The sequence below is a fragment of the Anticarsia gemmatalis genome, chromosome 15 (genome assembly GCF_050436995.1).
Source record: "Anticarsia gemmatalis isolate Benzon Research Colony breed Stoneville strain chromosome 15, ilAntGemm2 primary, whole genome shotgun sequence".
NCBI classification, from domain to species: domain Eukaryota; kingdom Metazoa; phylum Arthropoda; class Insecta; order Lepidoptera; family Erebidae; genus Anticarsia; species Anticarsia gemmatalis.
The window spans coordinates 2,641,647-2,657,503 of record NC_134759.1 but is presented as its reverse complement, the minus strand read 5'-3'; the positions used below and the strand labels follow the sequence as shown (position 1 = coordinate 2,657,503).

Below are 15,857 nucleotides of genomic sequence, written 5' to 3'. Positions count from 1 at the left end.
TTAGGCTGGGTTCACAATATATTAAAAAAAGGCCTGACGATTGTCGGACAGACAGCTGAGGCCTTAGGGTTCCATTTTAACCCTTTGGGTACGGAACCCTAAAAAATCGACTACAAAAAAGTTACTGGTTGGACTGAAAGGCATTTAACTTAAAAAACCTTTAATTTTATGAATATTTGTAACTGCGACGATTGGTACTTACTTAATGTTCATTCAATAACTCTATGTTAATGTCCGTTCATTCATATTTTCATTCCTTCATTCATATCTTTCGTTCATAATATTTTAAGTGCTCTTCTGTTGTAAGTAATTATTATAAGATAGTTTGACAGTTATGTACGTATTTTAAACTAACATAGCATTAAATTGAAAAATATGACATTTGTGGGGTTATATCTAAAAGAAATGATCAAAAATAATGTTTTTTAGAAGTACTTAAATCTACGTTTTTTTGATTTTGGAACTTTGACTTTAGAAATTATTAGTAGCTATATAATAAGAGTGATAAATTAAGAAAAAAAAAGCTTTTCGGGTAGATGGATCTTTCAATGATCAATCACATAATCAATTACTTTATATGACGAAAACAATAGCATATACCTACGTATAATTATGACATTTTATTTATGCTTGTACTTGCACGGAGAATATAGACACTAACTAGTTTTTTTTATTTACCTTAATGTGCAACGGAAATTGCGCAACTAAGTAGAAATCATTCTCAGAATGTTAATAAAGTCATTAATTTGTAAATAAGTAGATATTTTTGCAGTTATGTTGTCGCTATTAAGTTATTAAGTCATTATTTATAAATTTAGAAATAAATTACGTGAGATATGTTTAATGGAAAAGCATTAGATTGGAACTGTTACTGTGTTTTTGTTTGATTTTAAAATTACGAGCTAAGTTGCTACGCTGGTCATTTGTTTTTTTCTAGCTATCTAGCCTATTTCTGTGTCCCACTGCTGGGCGAAGGATTCTCCCTAGATTTCTACTTGTAGTTAAAAAAAAAGTGATTTTTTGCGTTAAAGATGAGCTTGTTTTTGACTCGTACCTACTTATAACTTCATGACAATTGGTTTTACGTAGAAAGTTGTATGGACAAACACGTTTATTATTAAAATTTTTGGAAGAGCACCGCATTTGTGTAATTTATTTTTTATAAATAGTGCTCCTATTTGAAAAAATAATCAAATTATAAGATATGGTAAGTAATAACATACCATATTATTATATGGTAGAGCGAAACATTTACTACAAATATTTTGAAATTCAAGTGAAAAGAAATTGAAGGTATTTATTCTTGATGAATATTCGTGATGAAATAGACCATATTGTAATATGTATGTTACATGATAAGGATGGTCAGGATGTTAGGCAAGTAAGTAAGCTATACTGTATACCTACTCCCTTATCTTGGGTACATAAGGTTTAACACAGTGCCCTAATTTAAAGACTTTTTATGCAAGAGAGTTCAAAAAATTTGATACATAAAGATAAGAAACACTTATGTTAGTGTGTAAGGAACAGTTGCTTTTCGTCTTTGTAGATAAACTGCTAAACCGATTTAGATGAATTTTAGCTTGTTTATAGATTATATCCCGGAAGAAGCTATTTTTTTATTAATACTAATAAACTATTTCTTTAATAATATAATAACGGTTGTCGTAGAAAGAAAAATAAATTCTGAATGAGTAAACAGCTTTAGTGTACAAATACACTCAGCGGCAGAAAAAGTGGCCCAAGCGCTTATCGTGAATTTGTAAACAAATTAAGTAATATATGAAAGATATATTGTTGTAAGTAGTTGCGAAGTGATCTGTTTAGTGTTATGAAGTGTTCAATTTCAGATTAATTTAAGTGACGGATGACTTTTTCTAACAATGTGTGTTAGAACTGAATTCAGTGTTGATTCGAGAGGTCAGTTGAATTCTGTATTTTGAAATATTGCTGTACGGAAACGATTTTCTTTATGATTTTTATTGATTATTGGTCTATTTAGATTTTAGAAAAGATTTGAAGATGCCACTTACTGCTGAACAAGTGGCTTAGGTGGTCTTGTTGTCCGATCAGGGCCATTACCATTGAGAGGTGGCTGCATTTTTCAATGTATCGCGTACCACTTTAAGGTCTGCGATTAGGAGGTATCGTGAGACTGGTCTCTACACGCGGCGACCAGGAATTGGACGAACACGATGTACATCCGCAAGAGATGACCGATTTGTTAACCTCGAGGTGCTGAGAAACCGCTTTCTGACAGCGTTTGAGATTCACTAGAGGCTTCAAGCGGCACGCGGAGTCATTCTTAGTGAACGGAACATGAGGCGAAGGATAAAAGAACGTAATTTACAGGCAGGAAGACCAACCCGAGTACCAGAACTCGAGAGACACCATCGAGTTGCGCGATTACGATTTGCTCGTAAACATGTGAATTGGCTATCGACCAAAGGAGCAAGTTCTTGTTAACCGATGAGTGCTGAGTAGCATTAAGAGCACCAAATGGTCGTGAGAGAGTGTAAAGACGCCATTAAGGACGGTTTTTTCCCAACACAACACGTCAGACGGTCAGTTACAAAGGTAGGTCTGTTATGGTATGGAGAGGTGTATGTTTGGAGGCACGTACGGAGCTTGTCATCGTAGATCAGCGCCTAACAGCAGCCGGGTACATTGAAGAAATCTTCCAAGACCATGTTGTACCACTTATGGATTTCATTGGTCGGGAGGATTAACTCTAATGCAGTTCAATGCGCGCGCTCATTGCGCCCGCGTTGTGGAGTCGCACCTCGCTGATATCGGGATTCAAAAACTGGCTTAGCCTGCTCACAGTCCAGACATCAACCCCATAGAACATGTCTGGCACATGCTAAAAAACAGTGTATGCGCACTGCCCAACCCACCAGAATCACTTGGTGAGCGAAGAACCGCTCTAGTCAGAGTGTGGGATAAAGTTCTTCAAGAAGTAATTAAAACATCCTCCAAAGCATGCCAGAACGCATGCAGGTCACCATAAATGCTAGAGGAGTTAACACGCGGTATAAACTTGATTTTTTCTTTGGTGCAGAATTAGGTTTTTGCAAAAACTTTCAGTAAGCGATTTCGACAAAAGCTGTATTTTTTAATTTTTCCCATTTTTGATTAAAAATTACGACTATTTAGTGTAAATTGTAACTAAACTTGTGTATAAACTGTTTAACTAATAGTTATAGCCAAAATAGTAACCTATATTGATATTCTAAAAAGTTTTATCGTAGTTTTGCTTTGGGCCACTTTTTCTGCCGCTGAGTGTAAAATCTAAACCTAATTTAAAGACTTCCAAATCGTTGCGGTAGTTTCTTTAGACTACATTCATGGTGCATTTAAAATCTTAATACAAACATATTAATCTTGTCAGCTTAATTTGTATTCTGTTTAAACAACCAATACGGATTTAAAATCGCATTGCAAAAATTCTTATACATCACCTTCAAAAGAATTCCTTGGCTTTTTGTATACGACCTGTGTATTCGAAAACGAGGACTATTTAAAAAGTTATGCTCCGTCCCTTTCGTTGTGAAGGGTCTGAGGGAGAAGGGTGATTAGGTTATATTTCACTATTTGGATTGTAAACGATTGAGTTATACTGTCGGTCTTTTAGCCAGATTTATGCGTAGTTCCTTTAAATCGTGAATTGTGTGTTTGTAAACGATACACGTACCATAATTTATAAGTACTCACTATTAAGCGAAAGGGAGCCTTAATACAAATGAATATTAATATAAGTACCAATTCCGAAAAAAACCTTTTGTTATTTTCTCATATCTTTAGCTGCATTTCTATATATATATTTTCTTAATCTATACAAATAAGATCATGCAACATTTTGAATAACATTGCGAGATGTGTAATAACGATGGACATTAAACTATATTTTGCAATAAAACTGTTTATAGAGAAATATAACGTAACCGGATTAGTAATAAACAAAATGCAGCCGGTTAGTAGATTTTTGGTCCATTTCCTGATTACATTAGAAAAATAAACTATCACTATGGAAGGACATGTCAAATTTCAACATTTCTTCCTATTTAAAAGATGTTCATAGTCTGTTGATCAATGGCTGGACACTATAAAGTGAAAAATCCAATAATCAAACTACCAAAAACTTTAAATCTGACTCTTGCTCTCACATAGACGGCAGAATAATATTTTTTAAACGTTATTTATTAGATTTTTAGTTGCAATTTAAAGGAGTAAATTTTCGGAATGTGACTACTTAGGTCCCAATAAATAACTTTATAATTCGATCACAAAACTTTATGAAGTAATTACTTGCGAAAGTAACCTTCAATTTAATACTATTTTTATACAATCATTGTCATATTTAAGTAGAAAACCAGGTGAATATGATTAAGCGAAAATAATTTGTAAAACATAAAAGTTTTTTTGTGAAACATGATCGGAATGTTGAACGCATCGTTTTATGTACATTTATTATTACTATTAACTGGACAATTATTAATATTAAAATGGCTACTGGTATTAAAATTGCATTTCGAAGAAAAATATCTATTTAAAAATATTATTGACTTGAAACCTGGGTTTATGTATAAAATTATGCGGTCTAGGAAAATATAGGTACTCAGCCCATAATCATATTTGAGATGTTCCTTACAAAAAAAAAACAAACGTAGTGATCGTATATGCCCGTTATGAGTAGCTACTAGACTCATCGAGTTTGGTATGTACTACAAAATATATGAATGTGGATGAATGTAAAGAAATTTTCAGTTTGTTTGTCTGATTTAACACTTTATTTTTGCATAATATATATAGAATTATAGCGTTATTTTATATATCCATGAACTAATAATGTAATCACCTATTGAAATAACAGTAAAATTAAGTAAAACGCAACTTTAATAATCCTCTTTTTCGTTGCACAGTCGGGTAAAAACACCTTGAAGTTTATTGCATCGTAGTTAAAACAATTATCTTTTTAAGTATCATTACAAGTTAACTGAACATCGTAATATGTACTTAAGTTTTTACTTAAACAAACAAGTTGCTATTATGGTTTTTTTTCGTCGCAATAAAAAGTTTGTACGACTGTTGTAAAAAGTAAGAATACGGGATTTGTAGTAATGTTTGTACTTTTTACGACGTTTTTTAAATGTTCTGTTGTATGTAGGTAGTTTCTTTGGCTTCTATATTGTAAAAGTATAAAAATTGGATTAGCCTTATTCCAAATGAGTCTGTGCAGTAAGAAAAATGCTTTCATTTTATTCAAGTTTCAACTAAATCTTTTTGTTCTAAACACACGAAAGTGAGTCAACTTCTGCCATATTATTCGAAGACCGATAAGCAGTCATGTCAAACTTAAATATGAAAATAATATATACTTATCACAAAAATCAGTAAGTAATTTGTATAAATATGAATTAATTTCAGAAGAGACTCAATGAAATACAAAAATGTTTAAAGCTATGTCAGTAACGAGGTGTTACTCTGTCGTTTACCTGTCGCGACCTTGAATGAAAGGGGCAGGTAAGCATTCACTAGTCGCGACTCAATGAACAATAAATAACGGCTTTTAATTGTTATATTATTAGAGGATACTAAAATACACGTACTAATATTTAACTTTAATCAGTTTTATACAAAAAAAAAACAACAAAATTCCCGAAATATTTCTTGGCGGGAAAACCAGTCGATGTTTTTTTTTTATCTGTCCGACTGTCACCGGTTGAGGTCTAATGTACGATACAGCCTAGGCTTCAAATCCACCACGCTTAACTAGGTACGTGTTGAAGACTTTGAACATGGACTAGGTAGATTTTAAATACCTTTTTATAAATAACTCTCGATTAAGATGACTTTTGAATTTTGTGGAAGTGAGAGAGTTGAAATCAGGCAGGATTTTTATCATAAATAACCTATATTTTCTAGCGCTACTTATAAAGCATATCAAATGCAATCTAAGTGGTAAGATGTAAAATAAAGCAGTAACAAGGCCGTGTGATAAGGAGGCAGTTTGATAACAATGCACTTACGTTATAACGTTAGTTATTTACTGTTATAAGGCAGATTGCATTGTTCCTGTGTCTGTCTACAGTTAGAAGTAGACGTTGTCTATGTTATACATTCTTGTATTATTTTTCACATTTTAATGTTTAGGAAAATTTTTAATGTTTATTTTTTTTTACCATTAAATTCTTCATTAATCACATCAACATGATATTTTTTGGAATGTTGAACTATTTTCGAATTAAGAATGCAAAGATTAAGTTGAGCCTGCCGTAACAAAGGCAATGATTTTATTAATTTCAATGCTTGGATGTTAAACATCAGCCAAATTAAAACTCAACCTGACATATTCTACTCTAGCATATTCGTTCACACCAATTTTACATGTGTGTGCCAAGAACAAAAGATCATTGTAAGCTAAGCCAACAGTGTAAAACATACTATAGTTAAATAATACCCTCACGTCATTTAAATATGTTTTCTCAGGCTAACTATAGCGCCAAAACCGCCATGACAATGTGAAAACAAAACAAACTACAAGCGAAGAATGTTCACGAATGCTATTTACTCCAGAGTTGCTCCAACTGTTGGTGTATTGGAACCAATGTTGGACCACTTGGCCCACATTGCACTGTCATGGTGTACCTGGCTTATTTGAAAGCACTCTCAAGCAATGAGGCTGAGATTTGTAAATGTTAAAGCAATTTGACTTTCTATGTCTAATTTTTAGTTTAATTTAAAATAGTGACACTTAAATCTTTAAGCAGATTTATTTGCGAATATCCAGTATGTTAATTAGAATGTCACAAAGATATTGATTGGAGAGAGTGCGAAAGTTTACAATTTAATAATTCTTAACTATTCAATATGAAAGTAATCAATCAATCAATGTTAAAATTTATATATTTTTATTCTTATAATTTTATATACACCCTCATAACAACGACGGTGAAAAAAATCACATCACTACTTTAAAAAAAAAAACATTACCATAAACACCTGTCAAAATCACCGAAAAAAAGTTTATCAGATTTATCGAATTAGTCAGTAAATTGGCCCTAACATTGGTCCAAACTTGTCCAACTAAAAGCCGGTTGAATGTACGTACCTGTTATAAGGAATTTCGTTGTGTAGTCACAGAGTATACCGGTTCTGTCAGCTGACGCCGACAAAAATGGCGGGAGGAATAGCGCGAACGAAATGATAACCTAATCTTATCGTAAATCGATGCGTGTTTTTGTTAATGATATAATGGTGGTTATTGTCCTTTATCTGTCTGTGTTTGATAAGAATGTTTTGAATAATGATTGCTTGCAACTTCTAACTTGCTCTTTGTACCCGTCTATAAGTACCTAGCTAGGAGCTATAGAAGAAAATTTAAAGTTTTTGTCATTAGAATAATGACAAAATAACAACATACTGATGTCATTTTATTTTTTCCTGATGCTACATAGATATAGAGTCTAGAGCACTGTCTTTGTTAATAAGAAAGCACACTGAAAAGCATATAAAATATTACGATAAGTGTTTAACAGTCACTCTGACCAATGTAGGTAGGTTTGCAAAACCACACCTCTTTTCAAAGTTTAATACATATTATAGTTAGGTATGTGGTCAATAAATTCCGGGTGGTTATTACAAAACCCACGCGAAATCCGTCAATATGTCTGGTTTACATCTACTTAATGTAATTTGTGCTGGCTATAATCTTTAGAGTTGCTGAACCTTTACAAAATCATTGTCAATTATCGTTTATCCTTTAACAATGGATATTTTACGTAAATGCAATCGCCATTAAATTATTCCCGCGTAATTATGTCAAAGAGGTTATAAAGTTTTTTTTTTTATTTTCGAATGTGGCCATGATGCCAAAATCTATGCCTTGCTAGATTGACTATGGGTATTGCTTACATTCTAGGTCTCTCACCGATGGATATCCAGTTAATAAATGTTTGTAGAATTTTGTCGTAACATCAAATGATTTGCAATAGTTTTTGATACAGTAGGTAGCCATTATACCCGTTTTTATTTCGTAAGACAAAAAGTAAGATAAAGATATTGTTAACCCTTGCACACAAAAAATCGTAACCAGTCAGGTTATTGTTCTTATGTAAAAGAAAAACATGATATGTTTGTAAAACCCTTTTAGGTAGAGATGTAATCATTCGTGTTTGAACTAAAGATTAGCAGATTACCACAAGTATACGTGCGTACAGCCGTTTGCAATAATTTCAAGTGTTTGTTTGGCGTGTAACAGTAAACATTGTTGTAAATTTTGTAATTTAATAGTAATGGGTTAAGGTATGTGTACTTTGTTTGTTAAGGTTTGTTAAAAAATTTATGCAAGTTTTTGGTATACGATTATTCTAGTAAAAGTTGCGTTTTTATATTCTAACACTGATATGAGTTTTTGAGTGGGGAGAGTTCCATATTTTAATTTGTTTGTCACATTATCAGGACCAAAGTGCATGAGTTTGATGTCATAAATTATTTTACATCTGTAAAAATAATTGAAAGGAACAAACGACCTTACAGTAATCATAAAAATAGGCAGGAAATGCCTAATACTATGATTCATTCGTAAAAATCGGCAAAGGAAAGCAAAAATAATTCCAATTGGTTCACAAATTGTATACAATTATTGAATTAGCTGCACAGAAGCCCTTACCCTTTCCCGTGATCAAAGATATGGTGAATTCCTACACAGTTGGTCAGATGTTTCCCAGACAACGGTAATTAGGGTCGTCACGCGAACAGAATCGGGTCACGTCTTGGTAGAATGTAAATATTTAAGTCTACACGCGTAGCGTTTTGATACAGCTTTTGAGATATGAAAATACGTGTTTAGTTAACTTAATGTTTCTTTGCCGTCATCTGCATTTTTAATTACCGACTGATAATCATTAGCTTTTCCTGAAGAGTTTAGTCTTTGCTAAAGCAGCTTTTCCTAATGTTAGTGTTCATTTGTCCAGCTGAGTATTTCTGTGTAATAACGATCATTTGAAAAGTACATACATAAAATTATGACTTTCTCACAAAGGCGTAGGTAGAGACCAGATAACGCCACTTATTACGATTCCTACCAGCTTCCATTGCTTTATTCACATCCATACATCTTGTCATACAGGACCACCGGTTCTATTCCCTAGAAAGTACTTAGGTACATATTTATTTATGTTTACACGTGACGGTATTTATTCTTTTAAATTATTACAATGTTTATATTACTAGTTAATTATAAAAGTAGGTAAAAATGAAAACAATACCATATCACTATAACTTATCTCAAGTATTTGCTATTTGTTGCATTTAAATGAAATTGATCAAAATCACTCTCGGAATTCTTTCAGATAAGCGATACGTAACTCTATCTTGTTTTAACGATCGATGCATGCGTCTTTCGCCGGTTAAGGTTCATACGATACATTTATGAGGTATTTTTATTGGCATAATATAACCGAGGTGGTTAAGATGCGATGCAAGCTTTATATTAAAGTTTTGATTCGAAAAAAACGTGGTTAAAATGCGGTACAGCTTCTCTGTTGATAATTTTAGTATAGTACGACAACCCACAGCTGACAGTAGTCTGTTACATACAGCTATTTTATTTCGCAAACTAGCTGACCCGCGCAACTTCGCTTGCGTCACCTAAGAGAATGGGTCAAAATGTTCCCCGTTTTTGTAACATTTTTCGTTGCTCCTCCGCTCCTAATGACCGTAGCGTGATGTTATATAGCCTATAGCCTTCCTCGATAAATGGACTATCTAACACTGAAAGAATTTTTCAAATCGAACCAGTAGTTCCTGAGATTAGCGCGTTCAAACAAACAAACAAACAAACAAACAATCAAACAAACAAACAAACTCTTCAGCTTTATTATTAGTATAGATATACAGAGCTAGCATTCCGCCTGCGAAATTCCGCGGAAACTGTTACCAATATACTAAAATCTTTACTCCAGGTAGGTGTGTGTTTTAGGGCAAAAGAAAGTGTGCTAAGAGATGATTATGATCCTTATCAAATATCGGAACGTAACAAATGATTTCACTGCTAATTATATTAGCATGCACCAATTATTGGCAAATTAGGAACAAAAAGTGATAACTGATTGTTGCCCACACACGTAGTCCAAGACATAAATGGTTTTGAAAAATGAGGTAACTCTAGCTTTCCAGGAACAAACACCATGATTCATAGGAAAAATAAAGAACCGGACTTTCAAATACTTAGCTACTGTTTCTGAGAGATTCTATATAGTTTAAAAGTTATAAATATTTTTAAACAATTGTTCAAAACTAATCATATCAGTAGTAAGGATCGTTTACAAATATTTACAACTAGCTGACCTGCGCAACTTCGCTTGCGTCCAATAAGAGAGAATGGGTGAAATTTTTCCCCGTTTTTGTAACGTTAATTATTGGTACTCTGCTCCTTTTGGTCGTAGCGTGATGATATATAGCCTATGTCCTTTCTCGGGTATCAAAGTATCTCCATACCAAATTTCATGCAAATTGGTTCAGTAGTTTAAGCGTGATTGAGTAGCAGACAGACAGGCAGACAGACAGACAGAAAGAGTTACTTTCGCATTTATAATATTAGTATGGAGAGATAGTAGTCGGCTGCTCTTAGTTTGGTAACTGTGCGGACCGCTACATTGTTTTGGTAATTTATTGAGCCCACCTTTATCACCATTTTAAAGAAAGTACTTAGTCTCGACTCCTAACAAATTAGTCACTGACACTCAAAAAGTAATTCCTACAGCCGAACTTTTTCTACACAAGCCACGGCAACATCAGGGATCTATGATAAGACTAGGTAACTGCATTTTGTACTAAACTATTTGGAATTTCATAACCCCCAAACCTAAACATAAAAGTAAGAGGCATCTCAGATCTTTTGTCCAACAAGCTATATTTTTCATGAATTTATCAATCTAGCCATTTTTCGGTAACACTCGGTATTCTGGGGTTTCTGAATAGACTACTAGACTGAAATATCTTTGAAATTAATAGCCGGGCCCAAAATTTAACGTGCCTTCCGAAACACGTAGCAACTCGTTATGAATAATATGGTCACCCGTCCACAGAACTACCTTCGCAAGAGTAGATTAACCTGAGAGATCAACCCGCGCAACTGATGTTACTTAACCACAAGCTCTTTATAAAGTTTTCAATAGAAAATGTGGTCAAATAAATAGGAAATGTTTGATAAACGGCTGTAATGTTTACATATCGTATTGCGTAAGTTACGATGCACGTTTGTTACCTAAGGTTTGCTAAGGGATTGCTTAAGCTTTTATAGTTAAGAAATACATGTTGTTACGAAATAATAAGGTTTAGGTATGTGACTGTGGCGCAGGTTTAGTTGTTGTTTAATAACTTATCTTGGACATTAATGGCTAGATTCTAAGGAGCGACTTGTGTTGTTTTGTTTAGATTTTCAATCTTTTAATTGTTACACATGATATTATAAGCGTTTACTTGTAATTTAGTTATTTTAATCAAGTCTTTGTCAATTGTAGTAGCTTAGCTTAGTAAATATCATGACTTAAAGGAAATCCATCTCGGATAAACATATCCACCTAGCTTTTAACAAAATATCTTAAAGATAAAAATGCACACTAACCTACAAACATTTTCAAAATCTTTTAAAAGTTTCCCAGAGCCTTTATACGAGGAACATTTTGAAGATTTTCTTTCGTTTATCCAATAAAAGTTTTCAATAACTTACTATGGAAGAACGGCCCTTAATCTTACGTACCAAACAATTGAACAACATAATCAAATACCTCTTTACCATTAAATACCCACAACATCCAGTCTCACAAGATGCAGATACCCGTATTTATCTAATGAAGAATTCTACAAGTCTTATAAACCAGTTATCACAATTTTAGAAGCCGTTTCTTTGCGTACACATATTCGTTCCCACGATCGACATTGATGGCTAATGTTTTAGCTTTTTATGAAAGGTGTTGATGATAATCGCTGTAGGGAACATATAGGTAGGTACCTACTGATTGAGTGTTGCAATGTACCTAGTGTTGTATTATGCGATTTTCTCTTGTATCTAAGTGCATATTTAGCTTTACCTGAGCGGTTTCACCCCCCATTTCTAAGTACATTTAGTGGTAGTTTACCTATTCAATAGCGTTTTTTTATATGAGTTTAAACGCTATTAAATAGATAAGCTACAGCTAAATGTACCTCAGAAACCGGGAGTAAGTCGTCTTGTAAAAGAAATTGCGTGTTAGGGTTTGAATTAAAAGTTTTGCTATTCTATATTGCTGAAATGGTGACCGATGAAGACCAACATAGTCCATTCCTAGATAAATTTATCTGTCAGTTTACCTACACAACAAATGTTTGCTATAATATTCTACAGATCTTATATCTATCGATTTATCAAGTAACTTAAGCACATGATTATCACCATCATGACTACAGAAGAAGAGATATTTAGATTCAAGCAGAAACAGTGTTCTTTATAAAGTTTCATTTTAAAACAAGCGTTAATGAAAAAAAATCTCAACCACGCACACAATAAACAATTGCAATCTATTTTAAAACATTCTAATAAGTCCGTAATCCGACGCGTTAATAGCCATCTTTCCTGTAAAACCATTTCTAGCGAACTTTGTCTATTTTTAACCACAATTTCATAATCGAGGAAGCACGAACACGTGACGGTAATGTAGGTAACGTAAATATTTTGCTAAATAATTCTACAGTGAATGATTTAGTATAACATGTGTGCAATATACCTACATCCGATGTCTGTAGTCTGTACATATGTTTGTAACGTAGGTATTAGAGGAAATCTAGGCTAAGTTAAACATTTACAGACATGTTTGTCAGAACGTCTTATAAACCAAGCTGAAGAATAGCAGTCCTGCTAGATTTAGTTGGTACTCTACTAGGTACCTACATGTAGCAGCATCAGCAGGGGTAACTTTGACACTAGGTTGACCACTGACCATACGACAAACAACAATCAGGGGTACGTAGTATGTACCTACTTATAAGAATAATGATTAAAGGTGAAATGTCACTGGCACTTATAAAAGTATGATTTCTCATTTTGATTCTCAAACTATTTAGTAAAAGATTAAGTACCAAGTAAGTTACCTATACTTATTTAGTTTGCATTGAAACTAGGATATTCTTATGATTTACTTATTATAAAACATAATATTTATATCATATTCCACTGTGTAAATTCTACACATAAAATTCACGATTAATAAATAAAAACCTAAACAAAGCTCTACGGATTCCTAACGCTAAAAAACCAACTATTCACAAAGTATTACCACTATCATTCCCATATCCCTATGTCACCCTCCCGTATAGCGATAGTCACGCACCTTCCCTTGCACTCCAACCTGCTCCCTAAAACCACTAGACCGTGGAACACCGTTGACTGTCAGGTTGAAACCGTTGGCAACCATCTGCTATTGATGTAACCATCGTTGGCAAGGCTGGTTATTAGTTATTGATCTAATAAGTGTTGTAGAAAATATAGGGCCGTATTTGTACTTTGTCAAGTTAATCTTGGTGTACTCATGAGTAAAAATATATTTTTATTGTTACTTTGTAAATCACACGTTTTAGTATAAAATAAATAAATTTAGACCAGTATCGTCCCACTGGTTATAAATTTATTTATTGTCATTAGTCAAGGATATATTTAACACTTGTAAAATTACTATAAAGTTAAGGCGAAAGAGGAGAAGAACATCATGACGACATCTTGCATGCATAAAAATAGTTTAGAGAATTTCTTGAAGGCATACAAAGTCCCTAACCCGCACTTGGCCAGTGGTGGACTTAAGGCATTACACCTCCCTTAATTTGGAAGGAGACTTTGGGAGACCCTTGCCCTGCAGTGGGACTGTAGTGGGTTAAAAAATGCTATTATCCCATTGCGCAAAGAACAGGGATAAACTGAATCGCGTTATTCAGCCTTTAGTGGATAGACCTTAATTTATTTTTATTATCACACACATTTTTCCTGTTTACGTACTATCGTAAGGTTAACTTTTACCAATACTTTCAGATCTCAACAAAACATTGTATACCTTTCACTTAACTTTTACTTTGTTATGAAAAGAAAAAAAATGTAAACATGCCACAAAATCAATCAAAATATGAACCTCAAAATAAAATAAAGTGCATTAGACAATTGAAAAAATAAATAGTCTAGGCATAAGTATCTATAAATTGATAGTTAAATATGAAAATATCCTCTTGATTTACTGATCCTTGCTCAGAGTGGACGTGTAACCGGCCACTTATACATACAACTTTTAATTAGTACCTAAGTAAGTCATAGTACCAAATGACAGTCAACAACTCAGTAGCTTTCAGTCTCAGTTTTCAGGTTACTTTATCCCATATTCAAAAACTAAATATGTCACTATTTCTGGCATTACTTTCGCCAGAATGCTGTTTAAAAAACATTTCAAACAAGTTACGTTTCTCGATAACAGTAACGATGTTGTAATCAATGATCGTAATATCCGTCAGAATATGGCCATGTCACTGACATTACAGCAAATATTATTAACCAACCGATTAACAATGTTATCTCTCACTTAAAACACGAAAGGAATGCACTACATTCTTAATTCTCCAAGGTTATATTCGAACAGGTGCTGGCCCGTTACGTTGACGGTCCAAACGAGTTTCGATTAAGCATCGAGAACTACTATGGAATCGATTATTTGTTCGAATAATTGCAGCTTCTGAATCTTGGGGCAGATTTGGAACGATTTTTTCGGTTTAAGATCGAGTTTTAAGATGTGATTGGGAAAGTGGGCCATGGTTACGTTAACTGCTCTTAATTTTAAAAGTGGTTTAGTGTTTCAGATTTTAACATACCTATCCAGAGTTGTAAAAGTTCTTGTATGAGGACTTAGACATTCTACTATTATTGTAAACGCAAAAGTTTGTGATGTTGTATGTTTGTTACTCGTTCACGAATGAATTTTAATGAAATTTGCTGATTTACCCCGGGAAATCCTTTGACGCGAACGAAGCTGCAAAGCTAGTATTTATCTAAGTACCTTACATATCTACCCCTATAACAATGTTTACTGAGATAATCTTTATAGATTTAATTCTAGGCACCTTAGAACAGCGGATGTTACTAGAACCAGTTTCTTTGCTTAGTAGTAGCTTCCTTTTGGTATCCTGAGTTATTCCTAGTTATAAGTGTGTATCTATCACAAGACTTTGATTAGAATATAGATATAAAGTTATGTTTACTTAATCGACGGGAGTAAACGTCTAGTTAAGTAGGAAAATACCTTTAGGGCAAGATTAGTTTCATAAGAACTGTTTAAAAAGCCCAAGTTCACAAAATATTTATGAATCTACCTGACTTATAAAAGAAAATCATAACAATATTATGAAATGTCCCATAGTCATTAATTTCTTTTGGGTATTGTAATCGCCTATACTTACATGTGTTTTCTCTTCTTTTCAGATCAAACAAATACTTGCAGAAGTCAGCAATAACGCGAGTGTGCGCCGTCGGAGGCTTCTTCATATCAATACCGGTGTTTTTAACAGGTCAGTATAGGTGACGCCAAACAACTTGAACACAAGAAGTTATTTTAGAAAGCAAACTAAACGTAGACCCAGTGCAGAGGACTCTCGGTTGACTATTCTACCAAACAAGCGATCGAAGCGCTATAGCCCTAGCCGTCGCGCTCTGCTATTCTTTCAAAGCGGACCTAGAAATCGTTCCCTATGATATAGCGAAATTGTTCAAGTTATTTGGCGGCAACTGTATATAACTTAACTTCCATACCATACCACTATCTTTCGGTTAGCTTACCCGACAGTTA

The 15,857-nt window shown here is 33.6% G+C and overlaps 2 protein-coding genes across 3 annotated transcripts in view; one reads left to right on the top strand and one right to left on the bottom strand.

The window, feature by feature from the left end:
* The window catches only part of LOC142979045 (spermine oxidase-like), a 53,084-nt gene extending 45,883 nt beyond the window's left edge, over positions 1-7,201 (bottom strand). The window contains exon 1 of one of the 2 annotated variants that reach the window (XM_076123806.1): positions 7,112-7,201. The gene's annotated coding sequence lies outside the window, so the exon portion shown is untranslated. The remainder of the gene's footprint in view (positions 1-7,111) is intronic. The other variant, XM_076123803.1, reaches the window with a different exon arrangement.
* LOC142979046 (uncharacterized) overlaps positions 1-15,857 on the top strand; it is a 47,708-nt gene that overhangs the window by 25,592 nt on the left and 6,259 nt on the right. Inside the window, exon 2 of the mRNA XM_076123807.1 lies at positions 15,494-15,579. Within this exon, the coding sequence (XP_075979922.1) occupies positions 15,494-15,579 (86 nt within the window). The remainder of the gene's footprint in view (positions 1-15,493; positions 15,580-15,857) is intronic.